Genomic DNA, 20,066 nt, shown 5'->3' with positions numbered 1-20,066 from the left:
CTAAATCAACATGACAGTGTATTTGCTCTCTTGTCTCGCAGATCAGAACAAATGTTTCTGCATTGGTTTGGGGATTAAACACAGTGTAGCACATTACTGGACATGTGATGGACAGTAGAGTACTGTTGATTCTCCTAATCTTAGAACTGTATTGCTTTTTTTGTGTTTTCTTTGCACCATTTAAACTGACCAAGGGCTTTTTTGATCAGTAGGAACACGTAAATTAGAGCAAAAGCGAGCATCCACATATATACAACTAACCCTGCATAATAAATACTGTATTTAACACACAGATTATCTTCTTTATTTCATTCTTCTGTCCAGTCACCCCAATGATGAAAAGGACGGCCTCTTTCACCGCAATCATTCGGTCCACAGTTTGGGAAGCCTGCGCCACAATCACAACCACGTCCACGACACAAGCATGCCCCTGGTGACAGAGGACCACAGCGCGACACTTGACACTAAATCTGCTGAACTTGACAAAGAGGTGTTTGTGAGCTTGTTTGTGAGTTGCTTGCTGGATACTACGTGCAAGTGCTGTAGAGGAGGCTTCTCTGGAATTTTGTTGGAGAGTTGTTGATGATAATTTTTGATCTGTTCCTAAACATAAATACTAAAGTCAAAAGTCGCAGGACACCCTTTTATTTCTTTGATATGCTACATGACCAACTTCCCACTGGAAAAACGTGCCCTTGATCCAATATGGCGGCTTTTAAGATCGTGGCCATGTTTCGGACACAGCCCAAAAGATCAACCCCCTCACCCATTACTCGCTGGGGTATTCAGATAAATGGGTGTCCTGCAACTTTTGACTCACCCTGTTGATGGTAATGCACTGAAATTGAAATTCTTGGCTGAAATAGATTCAAATTGATACTTAGGAACTATAAAGCAAACCCAAAACTGAAACAAATACTGACAAATGCTGAAAGTCAATGAAACAATGAAATACATACAAATGGAATAGAAAGTCTGACAGAACTAGCTGCACATGGCTGACATTTCCCTGCTGCTGCTCATACTGTTTAAATCCATCTGTGCTCAGCAGGTGTAGAGGGGTTTTTGTTTTTCATTTGAAATTTGAAAGTACCATTTTGTTATACCATTACTCTATTATATCATTTATAGCCAGTGTTTGGCTGAAACCTCAGTGCATCCATAACAGTAGTAATTTCAGCAAGGCTTTTTAGAATTTTGCAAGAAAAGTGCTATTTTCGCATGCTCCTTTTGCATGCTCATGGGAAAAGGCTCCGTGAGCCTTCGCTACATTAGAAAAGCAGGTAATGATCTTGGCTCACTTTAGCATGTGTGCCCGAGTGTGCAGGTGCTTCTTGTTAAAGCCTCCTGATACAGTAACTGTGAAACTTTTAATGCTCCCCATGGCTGAAAACGTTGGCAAATTTCAAGCAGCCCATAAATAAGAGCAAGGAAGGGATCATGTTAAATTGATTTCAAATGATTTACCATTTGGTGACTTTCTCACCTGGTTCTTGTAGGATACGTGTCTCCTGATAAAAGACAGGCAAAATGGTTCATTAAAATCCAGAGAGCAGTGACAGAAACACTGAAATAAGAGCAGAGCCACAATGGCTACACGTGGAACAATGATTACTCTTAGAGCCATGGGGAGACATTTGCATGAGCTGCCTGCCAAAAGTCTTCAGCCACAGTTTTGACTTGATGTTTAATGTTAATACAGTACTAACTATTTTCTTCTGTGATTTTCTTCTATGAACAAAAGAAAAACCTGCACCCCATCCCTGCTGAGGCCCATGCTGCAGCCAAAACTATGAAACTGATGGCGAAAATCCCCAAGGATGCTGAGGCCACGGTGGTTTTAGTGGGTAAGCTGAGGGCTGCCTCGCTCCATTTTTCCCCCTCTTTTTTTTCGTTTTCCAGGGCCAAAGATTTTGATTAGTCATCACAACACATTTTTCCAGTAACACTTTGCTTTGACCTTGCTGGATTACACTAGTCCATATTGCCGTGTCTGATTTTAATTAGGAGTTTCATGCTCTGATTAATCAAAGCTTAAGGTTTTACTCAAGCCCATGCATTTGTGTCTGTGCATGTGCATGATAATCTATGTGACCAAAAGTTTGTGGACAACCCTTATATATTTAGTGAAATGAGGTATAATTTAAAGTGATGAAAATGACATGCTTTATGATCATTCTGCGACCGTACAACAACATTTGACAACTGCATTTAACCCATCAGTAACAGTGAACACTCACACTAGTGATTAGGGGCAGTGAACACCCATCCAGAACAAGAGGCAGCCCTCCTCAGCACCTGGGAGAGTTTTGGGGGTTAGGTGCCTTATTAAAGGGCACTTCAGCTGTGGAGGTTCCTGCTGGGTATCAAACTGGCAGCCTTCCGGGATCAAGTCCCATTCCCTAACCATTTTCCATTTCCTGGAAAGTGGATTGGTCATCGTGGGCCAGTTGAATGGCCCCCAAGGTCTCCCGAACTGACCCCCTTAGACTTTTATTTTTGAGGTCATCTGAAGGCAATTGTCTATGCTGTGAAGATACGAGACGTGCAGCACCTGAAACTACGGATACTGGAAGCCTGTGCTAGCATTTCTCCTGCGGTGTTGCTATCAGTGTGTGAAGAGTGGGAGAGGGTTGCATTGACAATCCAACACAATGGGCAGCACTTTGAACACATTTTATAAGTGGTCAGAAACTTGTAAATACCTCGTGAAAGAATAAAGCACACCATTGTTTTTCTTGTGAAATTCCCAATGAGTTTGATGTGTCACATGACCCTCTTCTCATTGAAAAAGCAAAAGTTGGATCCAAAATGGCCGACTTCAAAATGGCCACCATAGTCACCACCTATCTAGAAAAGTTTCCCCTCTCCCATATACTAATGTGCCACAAACAGGAAGTTAATATCACCAACCATTCCCATTTTATTAAGGTGTATCCATATAAATGGCCCACCCTGTATATTTTGGATCAGTTGGAGTGATGTTTATGATCAAAACAGTCTTGCAATATCTCACCAGTGTTTGTGGCAGATTGCCAAAATATCTCACAACAATGTTCCTACACCTAGTGTTAAGCCTCCGCAGAACAAAGATGGTCAAATGTCCACATCAGTACTTGTGATTTTGGAGGAAGTCAGATGAGCAGCTGTCCACAATTATTTGGACATACAGTATATCTCACTGTCCTACAATATATTTTTTAAATGGTGTAAAACTCTGTGTGTGTGTGTGTGTGTGTGTGTAGGCTGTGTGGATTTCCTGGAGCAACCTGCCATGGCCTTTGTGAGGCTAAATGAGGCAGTGATGTTAGAGTCGGTTCTGGAGGTTCCAGTTCCAGTGCGGTTCATCTTTGTTCTCCTGGGCCCCAGCCAAACCAACATAGACTACCATGAGATCGGACGCTCTTTCTCCACACTGATGTCTGATAAGGTTAGTCCACAAACACATGTATAAATTGTGGTGTGCGATGGTTCATTTTTGGGAAAGTTCCTGACTAATATTTATTTTTTGTGCTGAGATTTTCTGATTTGATTGATGCAGTCAAGCTGCCAGTTGCAAGGGTTTAAATGACATCAGAGGAGTTGACTGGAGTTCCAGAACATAGTGACTGTTTTATGAGAATTTATTTTTTTAATTTAACTTGCGCTCAGATTTAAGAATATTTTTGCCATCTTCGTAAAGCTGACATTTTTAGAAATGTATGGCGTTCTTACAAAACACTGCAGTTAGTTTCTCTCCTCTACTCTTCTCAGAACTTCCACGAAGTGGCCTACTTTGCTGATGACCGGCAGGATCTACTGAATGGAATAAATGAGTTTTTGGACTGCAGCATCGTGATCCCTCCGTCTGACGTAGAAGGCAAAGATCTTCTCAAGACAATTGCTTCCTTCCAAAAGATTATGCTACGAAAGCGCAAGGAGAGAGAGAATAAGAAATGCCTGAACAGTGTGGTGGGAGTTGATCAGGAGACTAAAGGTGAGAGACATTAATGTCCCAGTCTTTTCCACATTTCCACAGCTTAATGCCAACACGGTTCAGTATGAGGAGGGCTGAAGCTGATTGTTCTATTGGAATATAGCTGAAGAATATTCCTATTGGACAATACTGTATTTTAGGTTACATGTGGCTAACTGACAATTTTGAAATAGCCTCCGGAATTTGCAGAATTAACTAAATTATCAACCACTGCTGTCAATCACAATGAGCACGAATCAGATTAGATCAAGATAATGCATATCTTAGAAATCATATTGTGAAGCCGCCTATCTAACACTGAAAGTCAGTGAGGGAAAATATAATGACTTCTGGAAGCAGGCAGATATACTGGCATGCAGAAACAAGAACAGTGGGAATATCCATATAAACCAAAAACTGAACCAAATGAATAGCAGTGGACCAGAGCGAGCACAAAAATACCAGATCACTGGATGCTGAACACAGAGAAAAGATTGACAAAAGCAAACCAGAAACCTACAGAAAAGGAGGCCAAAGGAAAACAGTTTAAACAACTGTGACAGAGACAGGGGAAAATGGAAGCTTGTAGGAACTTTCCAAAAGCTAGGCCACAGACTAGATGTGCTGCATTTCCAGATTGCCACAACATTGAAGGATGGATTAATCAGAAGTAACCTTTAAAAATAGTGAGAAATGCAGCATATATTTATTTTTAAAAATATATTAAAAGGTTCCTGAGTGGCCCAAGTGTCTAAGCATTGGCTCTATCAAGTTCGGTCTCTCACCCATCCAAGTCCAAGGCAGCGCAACAGGCCTCACTCTCTCTTGGGTAGGGTTGGGTAGGGTTGGGTAGGATGGCCCTCCATCCCTCATCACTTAATGTACAGCTAGCCAACTTAGGCATCTGTTAGCTGACATAATAGAACAATGCAATGTTCTCCTCTGAGTGTGTTGAGATATCCAATAGTGTTTGCTCCAGTTTCCACATTCTTTGGAGTTAACGTATGCTATCCTTCACACTCTGGTTGCTGGATAGTATTTAATTACAAACAAAAACATTCATATCAAGGCCAGCTTGCTATCATTAAGAGCAGCAGTATTCTTTCTGTTACATTTCATATGCTGTCTCCATTGTTACTTGGGCTCTGCGTCAGGAAACTAGCCTCTTTCTTCTCTGTGTCAGAGGTAAGTCAAGAAGATCAGGAGGAGGAGGAGTCAGAAGTGGACCCCCTGAAGCGCTCTGGTATTCCATTCGGGGGTCTCATCCATGATATTCGCCGCCGCTACCCACACTACCTGAGTGACCTGAAGGACGCAGTGGATTCTCAGTGCATCGCTGCTGTCATCTTTATCTACTTTGCTGCCCTATCACCCACCATCACATTTGGAGGACTGCTAGGTATTGAAAATAGCACTATAATGCTACAAATCATGAACTGTTTGAAATGTAGGAACCACCTATTGTTCACTTATTTCAGTGAGGTGCAAATAATAAGGAAACATCAAATTAAACATGCTTTTAAAATTGCTGGGGCAACCACAAACACAAGATTTATTTAAGTCATAACAGCAAAATCTGGACACTAATTGTGAAATTACATGGCTTGTTGATTTTCTAATATATATTATAAAAATAATACATTTGGAATATTTAAGCAGTAATTAAGCTCTTCATAAAAAAACATATCAGCTCTTTCTTTTTCCAGTATTTCAAAATAGTGCTACACTTTAATATATGTTTGATGACATGGACATATTCTTAAACAGGTGACTGAGAAGGCATACAATGTTTTTGTGACAAAATAAAATCCTGGCATAATGTGAATATTAAAGATGATGAATATTATAAGATGAGCTGGGTTTGATCATTAGCTCATCTAAAAAGGGCAGCCTTTTCTACACATTTATTCATTCATTGTCTGTAAGCGCTTATCCAGTTCAGGGTTGTGGTGGGTCCAGAGCCTACCTGGAATCATTGGGTGCAAGAATACTCCCTGGAAGGGGCGCCAGTCCATAGGAAAGCAACAATCTCTCACACATTCACTCACACACTCACACCTAGGGACACTTTTGTGACTCGTTAATCCACTTACCAACGTGTTTTTAGACGGTGGGAGGAAACTGGAGCACCCGGAGGAAACCCACGCAGACACACTGAGAACACACCACACTCTTCACAGACAGTCACCCGGAGGAAACCCACGCAAACACAGGGAGAACACACCACACTCCTCACAGATAGTCACCCGGAGGAAACCCACGCAGACACAGGGAGAACACATCACACTCCTCACAGACAGTCACCTGGAGGAAACCCACACAGACACAGGGAGAACACACAACACTCCTCACAGACAGTCACCCGGAGGAAACCCACGCAGACACACAGAGAACACACCACACTCCTCACAGACAGTCACCCGGAGGAAACCCACGCAGACACAGAGAGAACACACCACACTCCTCACAGACAGTCACCCGGAGGAAACCCACGCAGACACAGAGAGAACACACCACACTCCTCACAGACAGTCACCCGGAGGAAACCCACGCAGACACACTGAGAACACACCACACTCTTCACAGACAGTCACCCGGAGGAAACCCACGCAGACACACAGAGAACACACCACACTCCTCACAGACAGTCACCCAGAGGAAACCCACGCAGACACAGGGAGAACACACCACACTCCTCACAGACAGTCACCCGGAGGAAACCCACTCAGACACAGGGAGAACACACCACTGGAGCTGTGTGACTGCTACACTTCCCATTGCTACTCAATTAACGAAAAAATCTACCAGTTTCCCTAGCCTTTTTTGAGGAATAAGACACTCAGTATACTATTGATATCATGTTAAATCTAAGCCTAAAACCCTGTGCTAATAATGGTCAAACAGACAGTGTTTTTTTACCCTGTTGGTTGTTACTTTCTCTATGCCAAGGTTAACTTGATATTCTTTCATTTATTTTTATGGACACCCGAATATCAGAATTATTCAGAATGCATATCCCTAATTTATGTATACACTGACTGGAGTTAATATGTTTCTTTGACCCTGTTTTCATAACTTATATTTAGATCATACGGTATGTTCTGTTCTGTTTAGGGGAAAAGACACAAGGTATGATGGGGGTCTCAGAGCTCATTATTTCCACTGCAGCAGTCGGGGTGCTGTTCTCCCTTCTGGCAGGACAGCCGCTACTCATTATTGGCTTCTCTGGTCCTCTCCTCGTCTTTGAGGAGGCCTTCTACAAGGTACAGTCCCTCCGGACCATCCAGCTGCTGAGTCTAGCAGCAGCTCCATCATTGTTGAATTGTTCTTACCAGGCATTGAGTAGTGAAAGTTTCACACCTAATTATATTACTCCACACAAAAAGTATTGGGGTTACAGTAACCTCTTGGACCTTGCTTTGCATTGGTGACTCACTCACTGGATGCTATCCATTATTTATTGTCAGTCCAAGGACACTGTTGTGCAGGAGTGAAGGAATAGCTTGGCAAAGACTATCATTTACACAACTTTCCCTTTGCCCTAAATTCTGTGCAAGTGCCATGCACCCAAGACATGTTTGATGTCCACTTCTTTTCCACCAAAGCTACAAAGATATTTTAAAATAGCTTTAATGTTTTTCATTATTTTCCTATTCTCTGGACCAGTTCTGCCAGGCACAGGGCTTTGAGTACCTCACAGGAAGAGTTTGGATCGGCTTCTGGCTCATCTTCATTGTGCTGGTGATCGTAGCAGCTGAGGGCAGCTTCCTCGTGCGCTACATCTCACCCTTCACTCAGGAGATCTTTGCTTTCCTCATCTCCCTCATCTTCATCTTTGAAACCTTCTCCAAACTATTAAAGGTAATGATCCGGTGCCTACAACTGAACGTTCTTTAAACATTTTCTTTACAATAAGCCAGTTCACCAACATAAAGCACGCATGGAGGTGCACCGTTTTCTCTCTGTTGTTATGTCACTTCTCTGTCAAAAAAGGTGATCTCAGGTAGTATTCAGTCACTGCATGATGATAGTAGCTTCTATTTTAGGTCTTTGAAGAGCATCCCCTGATGAGGAGCTACCCAGCATCTCCAGACAGCTCAGCTCTCGGATTCCAGGACACACCTAAGAAGAGTGTGGAGATCGAGGGCCCTATTCTAAATCAGCCCAACACGGCCTTGCTCTCTTTCGTGCTCATGCTGGGAACGTTCTTCGTGGCCTTTTTCCTCCGAAAGTTCCGCAACAGTCGCTTCCTTGGTGGCAAGGTAAAGTGGCCCTGTGTAGAAAGAAACCACAGAGCAGTAGTTGTAAGAAAACTTGAAGAGATTTTAACAAATCTTTTTTTTCTTCTCTTGTTTGCTCGAATCCAAAGGTAAGGAGAATCATTGGAGACTTTGGCATTCCCATCTCTATCCTGCTGTCTGTTGTGGTGGACTATTTTATTCCTGATACCTACACACAGGTAACCACAATAGTGCATAACCTCTTTTGCTTTGTTAGGATCTGATAAAGGTTTTTTTTTCAAGTGTATTATGTAATCATAATGTGCACGAGAATATTATTTTCTTGTTGAATGTATTTGAACAATCTGAAAAATAAGGAAATACTCAACAAGCACAAGACATACAGTGTACAAAGCGTAAGTATAAAACAGAAATCACCACAGGATAACATCATGTCCATCAATACAGAGCAACAAACTGTGCTCTGATTTCCTCTGCCTGCTCATACTCCTTATTAAATGCTTTCCTGTAATTGAAGCCAGCTTTCTTTCAGAGAGCACATTACAGTGGGGTGGAAGGCTTGGCAGGGTGCAGTGAACAGCGGGGACTGGGATTTGAGCACTTGTGTTTTGTGATGTTTTGTGGTTGCAGAAACTGAACGTGCCCTCTGGTTTCTCAGTCACATCTCCCGAAAAACGCGGCTGGTTCATCAGCCCGTTCGGAGACAAACAGCCTTTCCCCACGTGGATGATGGGAGCCGCTGTGGTGCCCGCCCTTCTCGTCTTCATTCTCATCTTCATGGAAACACAGATCACCACGTGAGTGCAGGCTCGTGCTCAAAACATTACATCACTTTCATGAGAAAACGTTCTGTTTTTGTTTATTTATTTTCGTATGGGCTTCATATTGTATGCGCTTTCATGGACGACACAATAACAACAAAAATGATGAATGGACCAGTGGATTTCCAGAAAATCTTGATATATTATCTGTTATACAAGAGTTTGTAAACACCCACTCGCTCAGGGTTACTTACAGAAGTTACAGACTCTAAGAAGCCTCTCTAGAAGACATTTGGACAGTATTCCCTTCTATTACAAAGTCACCATTTCAGAAATACAGAGAATCTAACAGAATAAAGCCTTGCTGTGAAAACCATACTTTTTTCCCTTGTTCTTTAAAAATGTAGGTTTTTTTTATGATGACAATTAACTTCCCCTTCCCACAGAAATGTTACAGTAGTTTAATGTTACCTAAATTACATCACTCCTCTTGATTTTTCTTTCTCTGCAGACTGATAGTGAGTAAGAAGGAGCGTCGGTTAATGAAGGGTTCGGGCTTCCACTTGGATCTACTGTTGATTGTGACTCTGGGGGCGATATGTCCATTGTTTGGCCTGCCGTGGCTTACAGCCGCCACCGTACGTTCAGTGACCCACGTCAACGCTCTGACAGTCATGAGCAAGGCCACTGCCCCTGGAGAAAAACCTATGATCCAAGAGGTCAAGGAGCAGAGAGTGACTGGGATGTGTGTGGCCATTCTCGTAGGTAAGAGAACTTATAGCTATAGGCCTAAAAAGAGAACTTAATATTTTGCATAGAACTAGTTCACACATTCAGGTTTAGCAGGTTGAAGATTCTCCACCAGGGGTTGCTTTAGCTCTCTCTCTCTCTCTCTCTCTCTCTCTCTCTCTCTCTCTCTCTATATATATATATATATATATATATATATATATATATATATATATATATATATATATATACATATAATTGAAAATGAAGAAACTGACATGAACTCACACTTACATGATCTCAGCAATGCTTTTTTTAACAATCCTGTGTAAGTTTGCACCCAGTCAGCATAACAGTCCTTCGTCCAAGTGGAAGAGATGACAAAATAACATGAATTTGGACTAGGTCTATGTGTTTTGCACAAATTCTATTGCTTTTTGCTCTGTGACATTTGCCACAGTTGGAGACTGTTTACCTGTTCCTCTAAACTGCAGGCATGTCCATCGTGATGACAGACGTGTTGCGACATATTCCTCTGGCTGTGCTTTTTGGAATCTTTCTGTACATGGGCATCACCTCTTTGACTGGCATCCAGCTGTATGAGCGCATCACACTTATGGTCACCCCTGCCAAACACCACCCTGAGCACATCTATGTCACCAAAGTGAGAAAATACAACAAGCCCAAGTTTTCTATTTCTTTGCATGTGTGAATGGATTTTACTGGAAAGGCAAACACTGTGATATGTTTTGGGAAATAAGGTATAATTTATTATAATCACCTATAATAATATGATATGCCTTTATTTTATTTATAAAGCATGCAGCACACATAGAACACCTGGAATATGTTTGTGTAGTGCTTAGAATTTATGAATATTTTTCAATCACTAGTCATTCATTCATTATCTGTAACCCTTATCCAGTTCAGGGCCACGGTGGGTCCAGAGCCTACCTGGTATCATTGAGCACAAGGCAGGAACACACCCTGCAGGGGGCGCCAGTCCTTCACAGGGCAACACAGACACACACACACACACACACACACATTCGCTCACACACTCACACCTACGGACACTTTTGAGTCACCAATTTACATATCAATGTGTGTTTTTGAAGCGTGAGTCGAAACGGGAGCACCCGGAGGAAACCCACACAGACACAGGGAGAACACACCACACTCCTCACAGACAGTCACCCGGAGGAAACCCACGCAGACACAGGGAGAACACACCACACTCCTCACAGATAGTCACCCGGAGGAAACCCATGCAGACACAGGGAGAACTCACCACACTCCTCACAGACAGTCACCCGGAGGAAACCCATGCAGACACAGAGAGAACACACCACACTCCTCACAGACAGTCACCTGGAGGAAACCCACGCAGACACAGAGAAAACACACCACACTCTTCACAGACAGTCACCCGGAGGAAACCCACACAGACACAGGGAGAACACACCACACTCCTCACAGACAGTCACCCGGAGGAAACCCACACAGACACAGGGAGAACACACCACACTCCTCACAGACAGTCACCCGGAGCACGACTCGAACCCACAACCTCCAGGACCCTGGAGCTCTACTGTACAATCACTATATAATGCAAATTATATTAAATAACTTCTTGAAGACCGCTTTCATATTGCATTATAACAAGTGTCCTTAGGAATAGTATGAATATTTTTACCTATTATGAGAAGGCCCTGGTTGATATTTATGAACACACATTACTATGTTTAAAGGAAGCTCATTTTATGATGTGTTGGGTTCTTATTTTTTGAGGTGCTATGCATGATTTTAATTGTACCTACATAACTAATTGTAAATACTTAATAACAGTTATGCCAGGCAGTGTAAGGTACTGAAGTTGCCATATAACATAATATATAAATGCATCTTAAATTCATAAATTCATAAATGACATGTTAACCAAGATTCACTTTTGTAGCATCCACTAGGTGGAGCCCAAACACTCTATTTCTGTTTTCCCATCTGAGATAAGCCCACATAATTATAAGTGAGCAGTTATATGTTTTGCAGTAATATCTAACACCAGTGTGTCTTTCCCTTGTGACTCTAGGTGAAAACATGGCGTATGAACATGTTCACCATAATCCAGCTGCTATGTATCGTCCTGCTGTGGGTGGTGAAGTCCACTGTGGCATCCCTGGCCTTCCCATTCATCCTTATCATGACCGTTCCTCTTCGCAGACTCATCCTCACTAAGATCTTTGCAGAGAGAGAGCTGGCAGCAGTGAGTCCCTACACTGGCACTGTTCATAAAGATGCACATAATTAAATAATATATATGTATATATTAATGGACTCATTGTGAATACAGATATTCAGTTGTGCACACACAGCTTGTATAATCTCCATGGAAAAGCATGAAATCAATCTGTATACATTGGGCTTTGGAGCAATGAAATTGTGTTCACTGGAGTGATGAATCACAGTTCAATAAGATTTCAACATCAGCACTTCATCTCAGTAATGCTCTCATTGCAGAGGCTATAACATGGGGAGATAGCACACTCTTAATTTCAAAAGATAGTGTTCAACCAAATAGCAACATGAATTCATTCATTCATTGTCTGTAACCCTTATCCAGTTTAGGGTTGCGGTAAGTCTGGAGCCTACCCTGGAGGGGGAGCCAGTCCTTCACAGGGCGACACACACGCTCTCACATTCACTCACACACACACACACACACACACCTATGGACACTTTTGAGTCACCAGTCCACCTGCCAATGTGCGTTTTTTTTTGGACCGTGGGAGGAAACCAGAACACCCGGAGGAAAGCCACACAGACACGGGGAGAACACAGACTCCTCACAAACAGTCACCTGGAGCGGGACTCTAATCCACAACTTCCAGGTCCCTGGAACTGTGTGACTGCGACACTACCTGCTTGGGTTTGGGTTTCCTCCGGGTGACTGTCTGTGAGGAGTGTGGTGTGTTCTCTCTGTGTCTGCGTGGGTTTCCTCTGGGTGACTGTCTGTGAGGAGTGTAGTGTGTTCTCCCTTTGTGTGCGAGGTTTTTTTCCGGGTACTCCAGTTTCCTCCCACAGTCCAACAACACACTTTGGTAGGTGGATTGGTGACTCAAAAGTGCCTGTAGGTGTGAGTGTGTGTGTGTGTGTGTTGCCTGTGAAGGACTGGCTCCCCCTCCGGGGTGTATTCCTGCCTTGCGCCCAATGATTCCGTGACCCTGAAGTGGATAAGCAGTTACAGATAATGAATGAATGAATGTTACATTTACATAAACACTAAATGCAGGCAGTAAACAGCAATGGCCATGCAGTGACCAGGACTGTGCCATCAGCATTTTCAGACAAATGCACATCCTTTGAAAGTTTTCAGTGACTTAAATTCTATTGTAGATTGTCTGATCCAGGGTCACTTTGGCTCCCTGTCTGACCATACATCTCAGACTCTATTCACACCGATGTTTTCTCTTACGTTTCAGAATTTTTGTGGATACAGGTTCAGATTTGGAGATTCTGTCTGATCATGTGACTCTGTTTCCTTCCTTTCTTCTCTGGTGTTTGTGTGTGTGTGTGTGTGTGTGTGTGTGTGTGTGTGTATTTGTGTGTTAGTCATTTTGGCTGACTTTACGTCTGCAGGCTGATTTCAGCTTAGTAATGCTCAGTGGTTTTGAAGCAGGCCTGTTGCACAAGCTCTGTTTTGGGAGTTGTTCTACAGCGCTGCTGCAAGATTCTGCTGATATGAGGCATGCGAGTCTTAGGAAACACTCATGCTTACGTCCTTTTGTGGATCATTTGATGTAAAGTGGCTTTTATTTTGTTTTTCTTTCATTGCAGCTGGATGCAGACGAAGACACACCCAATTTTGACGAAGACGGCCGGGATGAATACAATGAAATTCACATGCTTGTGTAGAAATGACTCTGAGGGTATTTCACCAGGGGGCTTTTCGATCCTCCAGCTGCACTAACCAAACGAACACGGCTCACACCCTTTGTCTGTAAAGGTGACACTCATCATAAGGCTTAGCGAGGAACTCTGGTAACCCGCTCATCTTTAGGGTGTATATTGAAATGTTGTATTTATTCAATGTAAAATGAAGATATTAACACAGATGATTCACATGATTTAGATACAGTTGTTTGTTGTTGTTATTATTTATTTATTTATTTATATATCTATATTTTTTAAGAAAAACCTGTCCTTGTTTCCTCAACAAGAAGTGGCCTCCTCTAGTCTTGCTGATGCCCCGTGACTGAAAGACAACGAATGGACCATGCACCTTAAACCATGCCATTTGATTAACTTTTAATGGCTGTAAAGAAACAAATTATCTTGTACCCGTATGGCCTGAATAGAGGCCGTACCCCACCAACCCCCAGCCCCCTCTCTCTTGTTAGAAGCCCACTGCCTGTAGATCTAAGTTGCCTTCTCTTCTGTACTGTAGGCATTGGCCACAGGGTCTGAATTCACTTTTTTCAGTAACACCTCAAATTCAGGCCCCCTCAGGGTGGCTCAGTGCATTTGTTTGTGCAATCCTTTCACTTGAATGCAGTACTGCCGGCCCTGTATACTTCAGCACAAGTGATTTTTTTTTTTTTTTTTTGCTTTGTGGTGAATTCCATGCTCTAGATGGACTCTCTGGTTGAGTAGAGGGTCAGCTCTTAACCTCAAAGCAGCAATCAGTTATTTTTACCTCCAAAATATAGCCAACAATTTTGAAGATGATATTTCATTATTTTGACTAGTTTCTTCAAAGTGCAGCTCACTGGAGAGTTATGTGATTTGGCCAGTTTACGCTCCGACAGCCAGGTTAAAAATAGGTTTAGTAAAAAAAAACCTGATACTTCCAGGCCACTAGAATTGAATGAGGATCACTGGGGAAATTTCTGATTGCTCCTTTGATTAATTTTGTGTTCTGTTTGCTGTACATGATGAGTGGCGTTATTCATTATTTTGAAGAGCACCTCCTTCTAAAGACAGATGCATCGATACGGACACTTCATCAAAAGAGAGTTCTGATTAGAACATTGTTTTTGATTCTTGTAGAAGCTGAACATTATGTCAGACTCAAAACTTTAGGATGTAATTCCCTCATCGTTTATTTGGTGTTCATAATGTGACCTAATATATAGAGACTTGGTACTGTTTGTTCTGTTATGTATATGTTTTATAGGAACACATAAAAAGCCATAGTATACAAGATAAATTTGATTTTAAGATGTTTAGACGTAGTTCAAAGATATTCCTAAGGCTGTTAAACTGCCAATATATTAATGGATGCACTTAACACAATAGCTTGAGCTAGAATCTGGACTAGAGTGTTTGACTCCACTTCATTCTGCTGCCAAATCGGTGGTTGGGGTCATTAAGGAAATTTGGCCTGGGTCCCTCTGTCAAACTTTAACTTGTTTAAAGGAAGTGTTTGATGTTTTAAAATCAGCATCACACCATAGCCAACACATCCATGCTTTTTTGCAGCTTATCATGCTTATTTCGATAAAAGATTCAGGGCCTCCTGTTATATTTACTAGGTATTTCAGTACTGTGCAAAAAGCCTAACCATCCATTTATTTAATTTTAAGTCAATAGGCCATGAACTTATTCATTTATAATATGCTATGCCTCAGGAAACTACATATAAGATCACAGAGAAAAGAAAACAGATGAAAAGACTGACATTTGCAAATCAAACCAAGAAGCTGCTAAGCTACAGAGCGACCGAGAGTCCTGACCTCAGCATCACTGAATGTGTTTGACATTACTTTGTTTTGATAAACGTTTGATAAACAAATAACAAGCTGTTTTGACTGAAAATGAATTGAATGGATGGCGACTTTGGCACAGTGCTGCACATCATTCGTCTGATAACACATTAAGATTAATCTCTGATTTCCAAACCACAATTCCCTGCAGAGAGAGCGAGCTGTAAAAGGCCTTTGAGAGAGTTGCCCTTTAGACTGTAAATAACGTCCTGTCCATGTTCCTGTTGATTGTGTTGCGTGATTATGTACATTACGCAAACCTCATGAGCTCTGCTTCCCAGACCTGGTTCGCTTTCCCACAGGCCATTTCACTGAAGGCTTTTTCTCTTTTTTTATGTTTGTTTTGTTTTTCAGTTTACTTTATTTGAAATAGTTTTAGTGTGGGGCATTGTGTAATGATGGAAATATGACTTACTGCTATAAGTACACCTTTTAGTGAAAACACAAAACCAAATGCTGCTACCCACTCTGCCAGGTTGTTGCAGACGCTGTGATTGTGATGGCGAATAATGTCATATTTCTCAAATTTAGCCTGAGCTGAACACTGTGTTGAGGCCAAATTTGGTACTTCATTATACTCACCCGTTACTCAGTCTTGCTGTTAGAAGTGTGAGGTGACTAGGTGGGCTGGACAGTGGTTATAAGACAAAAGTAAGTTGCCAGAAAGTTGTTATATGGTTCCTCTGCTTTCTATTGAATGTGTAATGTTTGGTGCTTTATAATACTTGCACTCTTGGAGACACAACACTGCCATCATATTCCCTGTGCTGAGTTCCCTTGGCTTGATTTCTTCATGACATCTCCACAAAGAACTGTGGTCACTGACTGTGAACTACTAGACTCCCTGTCCTCTGTCTACGAAGAGGCACCATGACACAGCACGTCCCACTGATAAAGTCCATTTCACTTTCCTGTCTTTTTTGTCACATTTCCAGTTGAAAATGAAGGGCAGTTACTCAAGGCAAATCATTTGAGATTTATTATATAAACCAGGAGAGCCCAGCTTGTCTTCTAGGGCTTTAGATCTGCAAAGAAGTTTCCTGCCCCAGTACACCTCACTCATTAACATTTACAGCATTTGGCAGATAGATGCTCTTATACAACTTTTATGATAACACAGATGTAGGCTTATGTAGCATTAGGAATCTTGCCCAGGGACTCTTACTGATGAAGTTTGGTTACCAAGGCAGGTAGTCAAGCCCTACTCTGCTATGTGGAAGTTCCCAGTGTTACCTTTTAAGGTATGCCACATGCAGTTCGGTTTTTTACTAGGTTTATATTAAGGGGCACTGTGATTTAGGCTTCCAAGATGGCAACTGAATATTAGTGATAGAAGATCCAATTAGGGCCTGACCAGTATGCAAGTCTTGTGATCAGTACCAATTTTAAGGAGCTAATTCCTGGATCTTATAATTTTGTCAGATCTAGCTTTATATGGTGAAACAGGCTTCAGTTCTAATGGATAAACATGGCTTAGCTGTTTGTAACTTTTCAGTTTAAAATCAAGGGATAAATTGCAGTTTAACATATCTAAGTTATCTCCTTAGAAATGTGCTTTTGTTATAGCATGTTGTTCCCATGGTACACAGCAAATTCACCCGTGTTAAAACATAAAAATGATATTACTGTCATGACCTTGCCTTGCCTCGTGCTTTCCTGTTCTATTTTTGTTTTCCTTTGTCTATCACGTGCTCTGTCAGCCTTAGCTCTGTCTTTGCCTTAGCTCCACCCTCTCATCAGTGTCTCCACCTGTGTCTCCTCTGTGGTCCTGCCCCCCAGGTGTTCCTCGTTTGTTCTGTGGGTATATATCAGCCCTTTGTTTCAGTATCCCTTGTGGTCTTGTGTGTAGATGTTGGTTTCTGTTCGTGGCTTACTCATGACTACACCGGTTCACAGCTGGTTCCTGTCTGTCCTTGTCCTAGTTTGTTCCTGTCTAGTTCTCTTCAGTTTAATCTAGTTTGTTTTCTGTCCTAGTTTGTTCGTGTTTGTTTTGTTAAATAAAGATATTCCCTTGCGTGTACGTCCGCCTCATCGTCTTCCCTGCCCAGCCGTGACAGAGCAAATTTAAAACTCATAATGTTGATTTCACACTGGTGAATTTGATGTGTAAAAGTTATTTGCATTGTTTTTTTAATTATTATTTTACATCAACATGTATTTTATTGTTCCAGTTTAGTTATACATTTTCCAGTATTACTCATCTTTCTATCGCTAATTTTTAAATCAGCATATTCACAACATGCTTATATTATCAGCTGATATTATTAGACAAACGATGTATTGGTCAGGTCCTATGACTTCTATACTTGTGTTTCAAGGTTGCTTTTTTTCAACATAGAATGCCCCTTGAGCTTCAAACCTTTCAAAATTAGTTTCTGTTGAACACTATGAACACATGTATCCTGTAGCCATTGTGACTGGCTGAATGTAACACAGTAGAGATGCTTGACCCAGAATAGTGCTGCCTCTCAGAAGTTTGCACTGGGCCTTTGTATGTGTGTAATAATGTGTCCGACATGAGGGCCAGCAGCTCTCAGAGTGACCCTGGTGGTGCTTGGACACGGTCCATAGAGGAATGGCTTAAATCAATGGATGGGATGGAACAAAAAGGGGGTCTTGAAGTGGGGGCTATTGTGAGTGCATCTGACATGTCTGAGGTGGTGCTGTTGGTTGCCAAGGCTGCAGACAGGTTGCTCATCCAAATAGCCAGACGAGCGGCAGGGTTACTGGTCTGGTGGATGTTTTACAAGCTCGGTGTGGGCTGAGAATAACACCTGTGCAGACATGCAAGGAGCTTGCCAGTTTTTTTCAGTGTGTATGTGTATACAGTGAAGGGTTTACAGTCATATGAAAAAGTTTGAACAGCCATGGTCAAAGAGTTCTTGATTTTCTAAGTGAAAATAATGTACTTTTATGTGTACTTGTTGTACCGATTTTCTAATCATTTGCTGAGTCAGTCATTCTGAAAAAGAAGAATTAAAGTGTATTTCATGATTGCATTTTTTGATACGTTTGGCACACCAAACTTTACATATGACTATGTGCATTATGTGTGTGTGTGTGTGTGTGTGTGTGTGTGTGTGACTGGGGCAGGAATGGTAGGACTAGACAGTAAAAAAAAAAAGGAAAAACAACCAGTAAGGAAAAGAATTCGGAAGTGGGGTATTATTTGAGATAATAAAAAGGCACAGGACTGCCACTTCCTACCTGTGGTTTCTCACATGTTACAATGTGGAGATGGAAAATAAATAGTGGAAGCAATGGTGAAATGACTTGGCATAGGTCAACACTTTAAGCAGCCTGTACCACCCTGGTTGTGTGGACCACCCATCCAAAATCCTCCATACGGTGTTATTGTTGAACGTCTGAGCCACCATTCTTACAATTTCCTCTGGTTTCTTTTAAGGCTGTAGCCTCTAAATGTGATTTTAATAGAGCCCTGTTGCCAATTTAGAGCTAGTAATGACAATCAGAAATGTTTAGAGTCCATGTATTATTCCCATGGGAAGCCTTCTACAGTGTATACAGCAGTCAAAAACCTCCAGGCCCAAGAGATTGGTAGAAAAGATACGATGACAGAAAAGTGCAAATGCAAAAATAAGGGACATCTGACAGTGCATTTGACTGATTGTGAATGGAGTCATTTACAAATTGAAACAAAGTGTATAACTGAAAGTGTGGCCGTCTGTCACTGTCATATCCACTCTGTACACTCCAAAAATTTTATCTTAAAAAGTGGAAAATTCTAAAATGTATTCAATATATTGGATGTTTCTCATTATTAAGATTATCCTAAGAATATGACAATATTACTCAATCAATTTCCTGTTGTTTATAGTTATATTTAAATTATTTAATCTAGTGAATGCTCCTCTTAATCTGAGGATTAGAAATAGCAGGTATATTGACTCGAATTAGAATTTTTCACTTAGTAAGGATCAATTTAGCTGTGTATACATTCTTAAACTCTATCTGCAATTTTGATATTGAATGTATGTCCCCTAGATTTAACGCTTAAGAACAAAGCAATGCTATGAAGTAAAGATCAAGGTTACATTGGGATTTTAATAATATTGAAAATTTTTGTTTGTGTGTGTGTGTGTGTGTGTGTGTGTTTCATTAATCCTCTGCAGCACTTATGTGTCAATACAATGTCCTGAAATCATGACAAAACCTTGTTTCAAACAAACCTCCTATAGAACTCAAAATGTTGCCTGGTTGTAACTAAGAGGTGTAGTTTGTTTGTCAACAAAAAGAAAAGAAATAGACAAACATTTTACAGTTATGAGTCCTTATGGTAAATAATGTATTACTTTAGCTTTAGCAATACTGAAAAAAATACTGATTAATAGCACCAATAGCTATTACTGTACAAAAATGAAAAAAGTTTTCAAACAACTGTAAAGCAAATTGTTATTTTTTTGTCTCAAAATAAATATTTAATATGTGTTTCAAACAGCTTTGTGAATAATAATATTTTTATGTTTGGAATTTACACTGGCAGTTAAGAAAATGTTATTTTTCCTGTTTTGAAAAAGGCAATTTTACATGCTTTTGTCTGAGAGATGTCATATATTTAACAGTAAATGCAAATGTAAAGTTCACACAAAAATACCAT

The 20,066-nt window shown here is 41.2% G+C and overlaps 1 protein-coding gene across 1 annotated transcript in view; it reads left to right on the top strand.

Moving 5' to 3' along the window:
- Nucleotides 1-19,849, top strand: part of slc4a3 (solute carrier family 4 member 3) — a 77,698-nt gene extending 57,849 nt beyond the window's left edge. The window contains exons 10-23 of the mRNA XM_066686998.1: nt 325-490; nt 1,745-1,847; nt 3,246-3,430; nt 3,754-3,976; nt 5,139-5,354; nt 7,070-7,218; nt 7,622-7,816; nt 8,002-8,217; nt 8,325-8,414; nt 8,827-8,993; nt 9,469-9,722; nt 10,181-10,350; nt 11,776-11,949; nt 13,521-19,849. Of these exons, the coding sequence (XP_066543095.1) occupies nt 325-490; nt 1,745-1,847; nt 3,246-3,430; nt 3,754-3,976; nt 5,139-5,354; nt 7,070-7,218; nt 7,622-7,816; nt 8,002-8,217; nt 8,325-8,414; nt 8,827-8,993; nt 9,469-9,722; nt 10,181-10,350; nt 11,776-11,949; nt 13,521-13,598 (2,386 nt within the window). The 3' untranslated portion in view covers nt 13,599-19,849. The remainder of the gene's footprint in view (nt 1-324; nt 491-1,744; nt 1,848-3,245; nt 3,431-3,753; nt 3,977-5,138; nt 5,355-7,069; nt 7,219-7,621; nt 7,817-8,001; nt 8,218-8,324; nt 8,415-8,826; nt 8,994-9,468; nt 9,723-10,180; nt 10,351-11,775; nt 11,950-13,520) is intronic.
- Nucleotides 19,850-20,066: the final 217 nt, after the last annotated feature.

Source organism: Hoplias malabaricus, chromosome 12 (assembly GCF_029633855.1).
Source record: "Hoplias malabaricus isolate fHopMal1 chromosome 12, fHopMal1.hap1, whole genome shotgun sequence".
Lineage (NCBI taxonomy): Eukaryota > Metazoa > Chordata > Actinopteri > Characiformes > Erythrinidae > Hoplias > Hoplias malabaricus.
The sequence above is the reverse complement of the archived record's forward strand: the minus strand, read 5'-3'. Positions and strand labels throughout refer to the sequence as shown.